Consider the following 14,731-nt stretch of genomic DNA (forward strand, 5'->3'; position numbering starts at 1 on the left):
ACTTTTTTTCGTCGACTTGAACGTTCGGCTCCACTTGAGCTGGTACGACCACAACGACACCAATAAACCAGTTCTTAATCATTGAAATTAGTCGTGTAAAGGACCCATAATAAATTGTGCATTTTTGTTAACATTCAAGCAGACAGTCAATGGTTGTTAAACATAAACTGCATAAAACATCTTGCTCAAAATCTTACAATAGTTCATTAATAGATGGCAGCTGAGGACAGCATTGATGCATTTAAAGTTACTGCGCGAGAAATTCAAAAAGTCGTTGACTTATGAAACTGCCCTCGTAAAATGTCAAAGATAACTACGATTTATTAATCAACTGGTTTACAACTGGAAGTCGCTAACAGATATCCCGGATTTCAAAAATAGGAGACTACAATATAAAAGACTTAAAATACCAGTATTAATTTCACAAAAACCCGTATTTTCGGTATTTAGTAAAAATTGAATTCCAACATAACAAGTCAATACCAGGGCATGGTCGTCAATTTATGTTTGTGATTGTTTAAAATTTGTGAATGTTCTAGGCAAGAGTGTAAAATCCGACAAGGAAAATGATCCCAATCACGCCAGTAACCAGGCTGGGTAAGACCGGATGTCTTCTGGGATGATTTCTAAAGTTGGTCACTCGCCAGTCGGTAAGCTTAATGCCGAGGACCGTGGTTCGGAGCCCACGTTAAACTTTAGGTCCGGTCCAGATAAACTCATAGTTGGTAAAATGAGACTTTAAAATATATATATAAAAAAATAAATGTAGATAAATTGTCAGGTTTAAACAAAATAAAATGCCTTTTGATAAAATTACAGTTAATTAAACAAATACAGCTCGTTGGGGTTGGCTTGTTTAAATTTTATTAATTTTTTCGCGTCCATATTAAACGCTACTAAGTCTAATATAATAGCTAGCCTATTAAATATACCGTCTCGTCATGCCGGATTAAAAATCGAGGGACAAAATTCTGTATTCTGTATTAGTGTTTATGAAGGAATCAAGTATCTGGTATAAAGAAACCATTATCAGTTTACATATATTAATAATATTTTAGAAAATAATATTATCCATGTTTGAAAAGCTCTGAAATCACAGAATCATTTATTTATGATTCTTTCGTTCGTTTTGTATAAAATGGTGTACGAAAATTCGGACATTAAAAAATAAATACAATCCCGTGAACTTGGGGGGTGTATAACGTAGAATGCCGTTGAAATTTGTATGGCATTTGAACGAAGTGTTTTCGCAAAAGGCCTATGTGGCCCAGTTAAATATTCATAAAACGCCTCAGGCTGAACTGTGACTGTAAATCTTAACCATCTCGCCAGTTTTGAGTGTAACTTGTACACCAATTTTAGGTGTTACTGAATAAGAAATGCGGTAACAAAAACATCTAGACTGTTGTGGAATTTTTTATGTTATAAATCTATGTTCGGGGTTTTGGGAAAAGTAATTTCCTTTCTTTTTTTCATCTTCATAGCAAATTAATACTTATAAATTTTAAATACTAATAAATTATATATGCGCCGTTTTGATCGATTACCCTTGGATTTTCTTGGTAAATTACGATACCCGTGCCACTGTGAAACTTTGGAGATTTATGTGTGAAAAATTGATTTTCTCTCTCCTGAAGCCAGATTTACATAGTTAAGAGAGTCTTGTACGACAGGTCGGCCCTCCCACGGTTGCGATTGTCGCGGGTTCGAATCGCGAGTAAACGTCTTTATAGACAACAGTGGAAAATCCGACAAGGAATAACCATCCCAGTCACGCTGTCAAACGTCAGTTGGTCACTGGCTAGTCGGTCGGCTTAATGCCGAGGACCGTGGTTAGGAGCCCACGTTAAGTGGGTACAGTCCAAATAAACCCTCATTGGTCCTCATCTTTAACATCGAAATTTCTAGAATGAAAATACTTATAAATAATAACACCGGGAGTTACTTGTTGCAATAGTATTCTGGGATCCCATCCGCGTAAAAATCCTTAAGATGTTTCACATTTCTTCAGATCTTGTTTTCCTCTATTTTACTTCTCGTTACACGAACTGAACTAACATTAACTCGCTTTAATTTAATTACCTCGCTAGAGTTGGGTAATAGTTATACATTTTATTCGTTACTGAATATGAAGTGAAATTACAAAATAACGCGACTGATTCTATTTGACAGTGATGGAGTCATCTCACAAGAACAGAGCAGATGATCTAATATTTTTTTACTTGATTATGCTATATTTGGCAATATTTAATCGATAAATGAAGATATTTTCTATTTTTAGTTTTTTTTTCTGTTGGATTTTTAGCAGACATTTATTGTCTATTAACATTTGTCTTGAGCTCTTGAATTACTGTACCATTAAAACTTGATAGTTCATCAACGATCGAATTAGATTATCTAAGTATCAATATTTTTATCCATTTTTGAAGTGAAATAACTTTTGGATCAATATTATTAAACACTAAAACTGAATTGAAATACTTCAAGTATAGCTTAAGTCTTCGGCAAGTTTTAGTGACTGCTTCTTTTTTCTCTGGTGACTTGAGTTCACGAATATTCAGATGAGACACATTTTGGTCTCTAGAGTAATGTTGTTTCCATAACGCTGATGCAATTTTTTTTGCATAATAATTTTTGTACCTTGCCGTCAATAATCGATAGATAGGTCGAAATGGAGGGTTATTACATTAAATAAATAGTGTTAAAAAAGATTGGATGTGGATATAACAATAAAATAAAAATAGTAATGAGAAGTAACGATAATTAAATTAAGATTATGACTCAGTATGTAACACGTGATAAAAACGTCGTAAACGCCCACAAAAGACAACATATAAAGTTCGGTTGGCCTAATTAGAGGCTAGAGGGCGCTGAAAAGCTTGCAGATATGATTGAGTGATTTAAATCCTGCAATGGATCAATAAGGGATCACGATATTTCGTTATATATAACAATTACGTGTAATTTGCCAATTTAATAAAATTTCACAATTTTTAATTATTTAAGTCGGATCTTTAATAAGATCATTTAATTCAGATTAAAGAATTAAATTTGATCATACCTCCAGAATACTGCGATATAAATGAAAATTGCATAATATGTGCCTAAAGTCGCTTAGTCTTAGCAATATTTCTATGATAACCTGTAGCCTATTTGCACCTGTAGCAACAGTTTCATTCGATTTTAATAAGTAATACACTACAAATTGCTGATCTCTTCATATCAATCAATCAATTTTTGATCATTGGCGTGGATGTGGATTTTTGGGCTTGGGATTATCATAGTAAATCAACTTTTCATCTAGTCACAATGCGCTACAGAAAACTTCTTTTTTGTATGGCAAGCAATTAAACCAGAATATTTAAATGATTCAAAAGATCATTTTCAATAAATTTGTATATTAGCCATTTCCATTCCTTTTGGATCTTTTTCATTGCATGTAATCATCTAGAACAACAATAGTTGATTCGTCAACTGCTAAGCTGCCTCAAAGTTTTTTGAGAGTTTGTGCTAGGTTTTCGTCCATAAGCATTTATATCAAAATCATTTTTAACCAGTTGGAACCAAAAGCCACAGTTGGAATATGATAGAGCAGCTTCACCATACATTTCTAAAGTATTTGATGGGCTTCGGCAGCAGATTTATTAAAAACAAAAGTAAAAAACGTTTAAAATACAATTTTGAACATTTCTTGATTAGCGTCTCTATGCTCAAAAAATACTGAATGGAAAACTATATAGAGGAATATATATAGAAATTATCCAATTAATTACTAGATTAGGCTGTTTAACAGTTGTTTACATTCAAAATTCACTTAATTTTCAATCAAAATACGTGCAAGCACCTAATGTACGTGAAATATATTATACTACCATGAAATAACGAATTTCTTTTGCTGTACTAATCCAATAGAATAGTTTGGATGAAGCGATTTTTCTTAAGAAACCGGAATTCACAATAACGCAACTTCCGACACAGCATTGTGTTTTACGGTATCAAAAATCCAACTTGCAACCACCCTATTGGCCTAATTTAGTTTCAGGCTATTTCCTACGCTCACCGCTTTGAGTCCATCATTTTGAGTCGATTGGGGGAAATTAAAACCGAATTGAAGAGGGTATAGATGCATTGAATCATCATTTAATGTTGTAAAATCACTAAAGTTGTTTTACTTAGGTAGATGCTAGAAACTAAACCACTCGAGCTTCATCCATAATATTGAAACGACACCCATTACGCGTACACCTTTGTTCACAGAGAAAGACAAAACTTCCGTCAAAATACACTGCCTAATGAGATGCTTTGAAATGCCATTGTTAATTATTAAATTTCCCTCAATTGTATGACGACCCGATGATCAGTCGAAATATAAAAGGATGTAGCGAATGCTACAATCCTTTAGGTCACCATAAATAAATCCACGCTGGATAATGTTGGCAATGTTAGATGATTGGTATGTATGATGAAGTTCCGGGTATAAAAGATCAGCATGACTACCTCTTCCTTTATTTCCTCTTTATCATTTCATTTCCTTAACACTTCCGTATAATCTTGACCTAACCCAATATCATGTTCATCCTCCGTCGACCACATGTAGTATTTAACATCGAAATAAATAAGTTTTTATCCAAACACTGTTTCTTTTTTATATATATATATTTTAAAGTCTCCTTTTACCAACTATGGGTTTATGTGGACTGGGTCTAAAGTTTAACGCGGGATCCGAACCACAGTCCTCAGCATTAAGCCTACCGACTGGCGACCAACTTTAGAAATCATCCCAGAAGACATCCGGTCTTACCCAGCCTAATTACTGGCGTGACTGGGATCATTTTCCTTGTCGGATTTTACACTCTTGTCTAGAACATTCACAAATATTAAACAATTACAAACATAAATTTACGATCAGGCCCCAGCAGGATTCGAACCCGCGGCTATCGCAACCGTAGGAGGACCGTCCCATCGCCTTTACCACTGCGCCACCAAGCTGGCTCAAACACTGTTTCTGTTCCCATGAAAATTATTTCCACAAAAATAGTAGTGTGTTCGAACAAACAAATAGGTCAGTACACACAAGCAACAAAGGAACATTTCTACAACGACAATCCTGATGGCGACATCTGTTAACGAATACAAAACGTATTGAATAACATTTGGTACATATAATCATAAAATAATTTTAAAAAATTAAAAAATGTCAGATAAAAATTACTATGACTATCTCTGGAATACACACATGTCGTAACATTTTTTTGATTTGCATTATGTGTCCTCCGCATTAAGCCTGCCAACTGGCGAATTACATTTAGTCTATATCTAAGTTAGATCATCCCAGAAGAAATCCGGCCTTACCCAGCCTGGTTACTGAAATGACTGCTATTCTGAGTAAGATTATATTCCTTGACGGATTTCGTATTCGTCCTTTATTGACAATCACAATAATAAACAATCACGAACATCGCAACAGTAGGACAACCTCTGCCTTGACCCTTGCGCCAACCAAGCGCAGCTATTGTGATTAGTTATAATAATACTAATTATAACTCAAATATATATTTTCTTTTACGTTTAATACTTTTTAGGACAGATATTTTAAAATAATTTAAATTCTTTGGAAAATGTGTGCTTATATTTAATTCAATTTATAAATATATGCTATCTTTTAAAATATGATTTGTTGTAATTAATATTACCATTTTTCTACATTTTACCATTAAGTAATTAATATTAAAAAAAATCGAAACCATTGGTCCAATTAACAAATATGTATCCCCTTTGCCGGTAGGTGAAAACTATTAACAATTAATATAAGTAAACAACCGTGAACTATACAAGACATGAGGACCGTTTAATATTCATGTCGTACGCGAGACAGCAAACGCGACAGTCGTCGTCGCCGTCTGACTGACTGAATAGGGAAGAAACCTTTAAAATACTGACCTAGAATTGGTTATGGCACTTTCGGTATCTGAGCTGCTTTCCGGAATGGGGGGCTCCGGCTCGATCGGGTGGGGCGCACTCCGATAGCAGGCCGACCGAGACATCAGGAAGGGGCTCTCCACCCAGTGGCTCTCCGGGATCGACCTGCTCATGCGCGGGGCGAAGTTCACGTCCACGCGGGGCTTCTGGCATTCCAGGTCCGAGAGTTTGACGAATTGAGGACAGGCCTGGAAAATAAACGGATAGGTCGTTAGTTTCATGGAAATCAATCGAGAACTAAGTGAACAGGTAATGGCGACATTTAGATATCATATAAATTAACTTATCCTAAAAGATTTATTTGTTCTAAGTATTACGAGTTCTCGTTTCTTTATGTTAACGTGCTTATATATAATTGATAAGATTGATTGATTTAAATTAATTCAAAAAAAATTACTTTTTTTCTGGATTTGAGGAATACCGCAAGTTATAAAGATGTTAGGCAATTATCGAAAAATTATTTATGTAAATTATATAAATAGGTCTCATTTCTCAAAAAGCTTGCGAAAAAACAAGCGAGCAGGATTTAGGCCCAATCGTGGTTGTGTAGATAAGATTTTCGCTCTCCATCAATTTATGGAGGAACGTATTAAATGTGTGTCATGTCAATATCGTTTTTATTGATTTTCGTTCTGTTTTCGATTCATGCACTGGTTCTCACTTTGCGCAACTTTCGAGCTGAACTGAAACTGAAGAAGATGTAATCTTTCCACTAGCTGATGATGAGTTATATTCGGAGATACAAATGTTAAAGCTTCGAATATTATTCATCATACAGATCGCAGAGCCATATGGCTTGATCATTAATGAAGAAAAGATCAAAATATTGACAACTGACAGATCCAGCATCCAGTTAGAGCAAGCACAGCGGTTTAAATACTTGGAATCCTTACTACAGGAGAAGAAAGTAGCATCTACGGCTGAAGTAATAAGTCGAGTCAATTAAGCTGCGGGAAAAAATCAATCAAGGCTAAAATAAAGCTCTTTCGAACGCTTATTTTCCTTATTCTTCCGTATGATTTCGAGACTTAAGCACAGTTACAGCCTGACATTTAAGACTGAAATATGCGATATTTACGGCAAATTCTACAAATCTTTTCTCAAAATACGCGACAATCAGTGCACAGTTGAGGAGAACATTCTGAGACTCTCAAACTATAATGGACATATCTGTCGAATAAAAAGTGAAGTGAAGTCTTGATATATTGTATTAATCCTATATAATTAATGATATACTAAATAACAATGGCCTTTTCAGGATATTTCTTGACTGGACAATGATCTTGTGATCTAAAAAATGTATTTAGCCCGTCCTTTCTGAGCTATCTAAAGATGAAGATAATAAAATTACAAGCTTCCAAGATTCTCCATTTCAAATGGGCCTACCCTATGAGAATATTACTCATCAGAGAAGTTAAAGAAATCATTTAATAATTTCAGAACATCAATTGGGGTTTCGTAATATGCACGGAAGTATAAAAGGGCATATGTTGGAATACAAAATTAATCTAGACTTACATGCTAAATATTGTTCCAACTATTGTAACCAAATTGTATTATTCGGCTGCATTCTTGGACGTTCATAAAGTATGACACGCAGGCTCACTCATATTAAAAAAAAATTCTCATTCATTCATATATTCATAAGACATTTTACCATAAAACAAGTCGATAAAGCAGTTCCAAAAGGTACTAGTAAAGTAGTATAGTTGTAGTAGGTAATAGTATATTGGATCCGATATTCTATATACTGTCCCACAACAAATGGAACAAAATTTAACCATGTAACTTTGACTCTGCGTAGAACATTGCGACAACAATAATTGTGACCTACTGATAGATCTACGTCTAACTAGGAAGAAAGGCATACTTGCAAAACGAAAACAAGTAGGATTTAAATGATATTAAATTATTGACTCATCCAATGCAAAACCAAGCCATCATTAGATAATAAGGTATTGCTGTATGAATCAATACTTAGACCCATTATGCTCACTGGGTAGATTGTTGAACCACTAAAGGTAATAATAAAATAATGTTAATAAATGTTATCAAGTTAAAAAATAATTTTTTATCAAGTATCAAGTTTTTATCAGTTAAAACATTATGTGCTGAACCCTGTATAATCAATGTTTAGAAAGATTTTTTTTTGTTCTGGCCTAAAAACCAGGCGGTGGAATGCATGACGCATACCTGGTCGCGGAGACTTGTCCTGGAGTGACAAGTTGGACCGGGTTATGTGGGACTGCCTCTGGGCTTACCAATACACTAAACCGAAACCGTCTCACAGTTGACCCCTCTAGGTCGCTACTACTACTGCATTAAATTTGGGGATATGGCACCCGCTGATCGGGCAGCCGTTATTGGGCACGAGGGTCCGGCGATTCTATTGATTCGCAAACCTGAGTTAACACACAACTGGGTACTGTTGTATGGGGGCAAAAGTTATGACTGTAGCGACGGATGGGGTCGTTTCAGCCTGGAAAAGGGGAGGGGGGGGGAGCTTGGCGGTGACGCGGTGCTAAGCTCCCAGTATGTCGACCAGCTCGCGAACAAACGCGTTTTCAGAAGAACTTGAGCTGAGTTGTTATTTGTGGAATGATTGAGATATAAAGTGCTTGATTTCTGGAGTGTCAGTTTCCCTATGAATTTGATTATTTCTGACAAACCATGGAGCGTTTAATATTCTCCTGAGGAGCTTATTTTGGAAAACTTGAAGCCGTTTGACCTGGTTGGGTGTAACAAACTTGAAGTAGACATTAGATCCGTAGAGGGGTACGGACCGAATTAACATCTTGTAAAATAAGCATTTGATGGAAATGGGAAGTCTGCTAGAAGGGCAGATCAGAGAAGATAGCAAGTTTGCTATCCTCGAACCTTTTTGGATTGCTTTCTTGATTTGGGAATGCCAACCGAACCGCCGGTCGAAGTGAAGACCTAGGTACGTGACGTTATCCAGCCATGGAATTATTGCGGTGTCGATCTTAAGTTGCGAGACGCGCAGTGCGTAACGCTTCTTATGGAAAATGACGGCCTGGGTTTTCAGGGGGTTGATTTGCAACCTCCAGAATTTGAACCACTTGACCGAAGATGTTTAGAAAGAATGAATATCCAAAAAAAATATCCCCTCCGCATTTTCAAAATTCTAGTTACCAAAAAACCAGTTACTATTAAAGCAAACAATGTACCGTTTTTACAGAACAAAAAATGTTTACATCATATATATAACGAGATGATTTTTTACAATATTCCGATATCTTTTGACAATATGCATGGTGCCACAACCATAACATGCGTTCCAATTCACGAAGCGTGTTTTGATCTGTTACAAAACACACTTCCTATCTTGAAGCGTGTGGAAATTTCGCGCATTGTATTCACCGCACGCCATTTACTTTAATCATATCTGATTTAATAGTTGACAGAATCAGCGCTGCGATTTGCGGCGTGAAATTTCTCTGTGACCTGAATTTTGACTGCCATAAAAAATCGCGACCAAATTAGATTGCAATCAAACCTAATAGCGTACACACAATAACCTCACCGACAACAACGACGTTCAAATGTTTGCGCTTCTTGTTATTATCAGATTTGGTCGAGCTTTGTGTCGGAAAGAAACACTCAGAAGGAGGCGATTACCGCGTTATTCCACGCAATACAAAGTTTCTTATTATTTTGATCTAAGTTACGATTATGTTCGATCAGTTAAACGTTGTGAAAGTATTAAAAGTTGCGTTGTATTGTAATATTGTTTGCATGCCGTAGTTGGAATGAATGGTATTTATATTTGGTCGCATATGAATTGGATTAACGAAATATACAGGTTTGACTTTCCGAATTTATTATTTATTTATTTAAAACAATCATATCACGTTAGACAAAAATTAGAGCAGTTCATACTCAAAATCAAAGAACTATAGTCGGAAGAATAGACGGAAAGTACTTTCAATATGACCTAACATTAAAGAGAGTGGTTTATCAGTCAACTATAAAGCTTATTTATTTGGACTAATGGGGTGTAAATAAGGGGTTGCGCGAAAACAACAAAAAAACTGATGAATAATCCAACGATGCCAAAACAAAGTTCTTAGATTAATTACTAATCCTTATAGTTCGAGACCAATGAAGAACTATATGATGGCCTCGAAGTCAAATGAATTTATGAAGTTATCCAATTATCCAATCTGGGAACAGGAAATAGTCACTGGGGGCCAGATCTGTAGAATATGATGAATGAGGAAGCAAGTCGAAGCCCAATTCATGGACTTTTGACACGGGGCATTGTCTTGGTGAAGCAGCAAATAGAAATGCGGCCGTTTTTCGGCGATTTCGTTCTTCAAACAATCCAATAACGCTATGTAATAGTCACTGTTGATGGTCCGTGCTTTTTCAAGGTAGTCAATGAAAATTATTCCATACGCATCCCAAAATACACACGCCATAACCTTGCCAGCCGACTGTTTTCCCACGCTTTGGAGCGGGTTCATCGTGTACAATCCACTCGGATATCGATTGGACTTCGGAGTGAAATGATGGAGCCATGTTTCATTCATTGTTATATATCGACGTAAAAGCTCGGGTTTATTACGCTTGATCTCGTCGTTGTTTTGGGTCAAAAGTGAGCTCGCGCAGCACCCACTTTGCACAGAGCTTTCTCATGCCTAAATATTCGTAAATGATATGATGTATACGTTCAGATGATATCCTTAGAGTGTCTGCTATTTCATTCAGTTTCAATTTAAGGTCATTCAAAATCATTTTGTGGAGTTTTAAAATGTCTTGGTCGGTAACAACCTCTTTTAGGCGTCCACTGCATTCACCGTCTTCGGTGCTCATTTCACCAAGCCTAAACTTAGAATATCAATCCTTGATGGTTGATTTCCTGATCCTGGGGCAGTGTCCGGAAACTCGGCATCAAACCAAGTGTTTGATTCAAATCTATTTTCCCTCCAAAAAGCAATATTTTACGCGAAATTCCTTTCTATTCATTTTTTTCACAATCACGAAAGTTGCTTCACTCAAAATTTTGTAATTCACAAACTAATGATCCGACAGCTGTCAAATTTATACACGCATCTTTTGAGGGTTAGGGCTAACTAAAAACGCATATGGATTCAATACTAGTAGCGCCATCTATGTGTCAGAGCGGGGACTTTTCAATTGACCTGTTATAGTGTATAGGTATTACTCTTAAGTCTATTTTAATGTTGCAAATAAACACTGATGCGTCCCGCACTTAATTTGTAAATTAGGATTGTACTAAGCAAGATCCATTAATAAGATTCCATTTTTACATATCTTTATATTGAGTGTAGGTTTCATATATTGAAAGTTGACAAACGGAACAATGAAGTCACTTTTTGAAAGAGCTTTTTTGAGAATACATTTTTTCACATTATATACACAATTATCTCCTTTCTGCCCACGTTCTTCATCTAATACGTAACAAAAAAACGACTATTCATCATCATACTGACAGAGGTACATATACAGATATTCTTCTTAAATATTTTCTCTTCCGTGGAGTCATTTTTATTGTTCTTTTCTTTTTTTTTTATTTTTACGTATATTTTATAGATTTTCTCTATTTATTTTTTAAATAAGAATGTGTTATCTTCTCTTAGCTTATCTTGGATCGCTTGCACACTTATGTTCTCTGCAGAATAACAGAAAGCTCTATTAATATTCGTGTTGGTATCATTGGTTACTGGATTATTTGAGATCGACTGAAAAACTTTAAGTATTTATATTAAAGTTACTAGATTCCGAACAATTGTGGATATCTCTCTTAATTTTCTGGGAGATATAATCATATTTCCCTCGTATCAAAATATGAGCCTTTGTGGTCATTTTGATATTACATTCAAGTAAGCCAATACGAACTCATTATTTTCTGTCAAATCAATATAAATTAATCATATAATCAAAATCCAGCAGTCGTAAATATTTTCCAAGCATTTTAGAAACGGCAAAACTTATTGAACAGTAGTAGCATTTAACTTTATTTATTTGAATTTAACAACCCAGTAATTCGTCGATGAAAATGTGCAACTACAAACACTTTAAGAAAACTATATTTATTCCCATAATTATTTAAAATTTATTAATTTGGATTAATGATAATATTATAACTATATAATTTAATAGAAAACTCTATTTTTAAGAAAATTGTAATGCATATCAAAATATCTATATTTAATTGTATCTGGTAGTAGGATCGTTTAACTTTGAGTCACCAAAATGATTCAATGTAATATTAATATCTTCTCCTAATATATCAACAGGAATGGTAGCGGTATCGTTCGAAACGCGCAGGATTATGTTACAGGAAATTATTTGAATAGTGTTGGTTGAACATATATTCTTGGGCAGTTTAATTATAAATCAAACAAGTTTAAGTTTAAAGTTTTCTTGAAATGTTGACAATAAACGCGTAAATGACCAAGAGCAGGCATAATAAATAATAAATTAATCAATATAATACTGAATGTATGGAGAAAAACAACTATTTATATTTCTTTGAATGATGAATAACGAATCGATCGAATGTACTAAAGCTGTAAATTAATTTTGAAATACTTAAAATAAATATAACGATGGGTTGAGGAAGTCGATTTATACATATAAACTTTAAACACACGTACTGGACGACTGTCCACGACGCACCCAGGTTAGAGCTATGTACGGGCTGCAAAACTGTAGGAATTTTTTAAAGGAGGAAATACAGACTCATCAGATATCTACGAGAAATCGATTATCTTAGTCGATATCTCGATAGTCTAGTCTATGCTGAGATAAGTGTCGCTGACCAAATAATCATTACCGCCAAGGTCGGTGTGGGTGCTAGTGTATTCTGTCTAGATAAAGTCTGGACTTTGTTATGATGTTATTGATAACACCGAAATTTGAAGATTACTGGGAGAAAACCGAAAGTGATTTTCGCAAGTTTCTTTTCAAGGTCGTTGCACGCCGTCCTTACAAGGAACTTTTGCAGATTTCTGAGCAAATGGGCATTCGGTCGTCTCCTTAAATTTTTGCCGAGGCCATAAAGATGTAGTGATTGTTGTGATGGAAGACAAAGCTTTTTCTGTTAAACAATATTAGTCCTTCTATAATCGCTTACATCAATTGAATTATTTGTTGAAATTATAAGAATAGAGAATGAATTAATACTAATTAAAGGTTTAGCCAGATTGGAGTAGCTCATGATGATATCCGATTCCATCAAATACTAAGAATCGCCAATGTTGCCGTCTGTAATCATTCGTTTCAAAAATGCTGTGATATTACAGCGTTTCAGAGGTATCCATTTAATTATTTCATTGTTGGTCATGGCGAAATTCATCTTTAACATCGACACTTTTGGAACGAATATGAACAAACTAATTATGACATTGACATTAGTGCTTAGAACCAATCGCCATAAACAGAATATGATGAAAAGAACATTCAGGAATCTTCTCCGTTTTCAAAGATCGATAACTGCGGACTGAACAATCGCATGATGATACCTTATCTTAAAATATTGTAAAAACCCGACTTTTACTTTTTCTCTAACCTTATAGAATAATAACTATTCAATACTATATCGCATCAACGATTTCATTGTATTATTATCTGTTATTTGGCAGAGTGTCTTGGTTAAGTGTCAAAAGCGTATTAAATATTTGCTTATTTCCGAAAATGTTACTTGTTCGTAGACTATCGTGTAGTATCATCCAGTTCAGAAGTATCGCCCACCATCGATTCTGTTGTGTTCTGATTGTATTTCTCTGTATCTTTATTTCAAATAATAAATATAGGTCACACCATGATATCAGTATGTCAGATAATCAGTATGTGAGATATCACTTATCACTATATTCAAAAAAGGAGAATAAATGTCCTGATTATTACTTATTTTGGTAAATTGCCAGTTTGTATAGCGCCTTCACTTTTATGAACAATCGCAAATATATATTACGACGGATCGGATTACATTGAATAGTACTATGACTACCCATAAACAAATAAATATAAAACCCGATAATGAATAATAATCCTAGTACCAAGGCTGGGCAAGATCAGATCTTCTGGAAAGTTGATTACTCACCAGACGTAGAGCTTACTGCGAAGGACCGAGTCAACTTTAAGCAGTAAATCCTAGTTGGTTAAAATGAGACTCTAAAAATATATAACATTATTTAAATCCTTGAAAAATTTGATATACCATACCTAACATATTTTTGTGTAAAAATTATCATTAAAAGTAAGGTACACAACACATTTTAAAGTCCTTTTAATTTAATTGTTTTGTGATACTTATATGTTAACGTCCAGCTTTTGACGGTTTTTATTTATTCGTCACGACGACATAATTGGTCGTTAAATCGCGATGTCTAAATTTAAGCACGGCTGTCAGAACCTTGACGGAAACTCCTGGTCGCGTTCCAAATTCAATCGTTCACAATTATTCACACCGTTAACGAACCAAAATAGCAGCAAATAATCATAGTTCTTTCTCCAGTTCATTTAATCGTAATCGTGCATCGTAACGCGCAGAAAACGCAATTAATTTTTAATGCTCTGAAAAGTAACGGCTAAATGGTCTTCTTTAGTAACATTGTGTTTATATATTAGGACCATTAATTCATACTAATGCCATCTCTTCATAGCCGTAATTTTATTATTAAGATGCTTAACTATGATTTACACTATTTAATTCGGTGGCTTTGACATCTGCCTTTGAATGTTACTTTATCTGTTATTCTTA

The 14,731-nt window shown here is 34.8% G+C and overlaps 1 protein-coding gene across 2 annotated transcripts in view; it reads right to left on the reverse strand.

Annotated features, from left to right (window-relative positions):
- Nucleotides 1-14,731, reverse strand: part of LOC143198238 (uncharacterized) — a 126,461-nt gene that overhangs the window by 43,720 nt on the left and 68,010 nt on the right. For both annotated transcript variants that reach the window (XM_076407365.1, XM_076407366.1), the window contains exon 2: nucleotides 5,941-6,167. In XM_076407365.1, coding sequence (XP_076263480.1) covers nucleotides 5,941-6,167 — 227 coding nt within the window. The remainder of the gene's footprint in view (nucleotides 1-5,940; nucleotides 6,168-14,731) is intronic.

The sequence above is a fragment of the Rhynchophorus ferrugineus genome, unplaced genomic scaffold (assembly GCF_030347505.1).
Source record: "Rhynchophorus ferrugineus isolate W39M unplaced genomic scaffold, kcgeb_rfMv2 rfM6, whole genome shotgun sequence".
Classification (NCBI taxonomy): Eukaryota; Metazoa; Arthropoda; class Insecta; order Coleoptera; family Curculionidae; genus Rhynchophorus; species Rhynchophorus ferrugineus.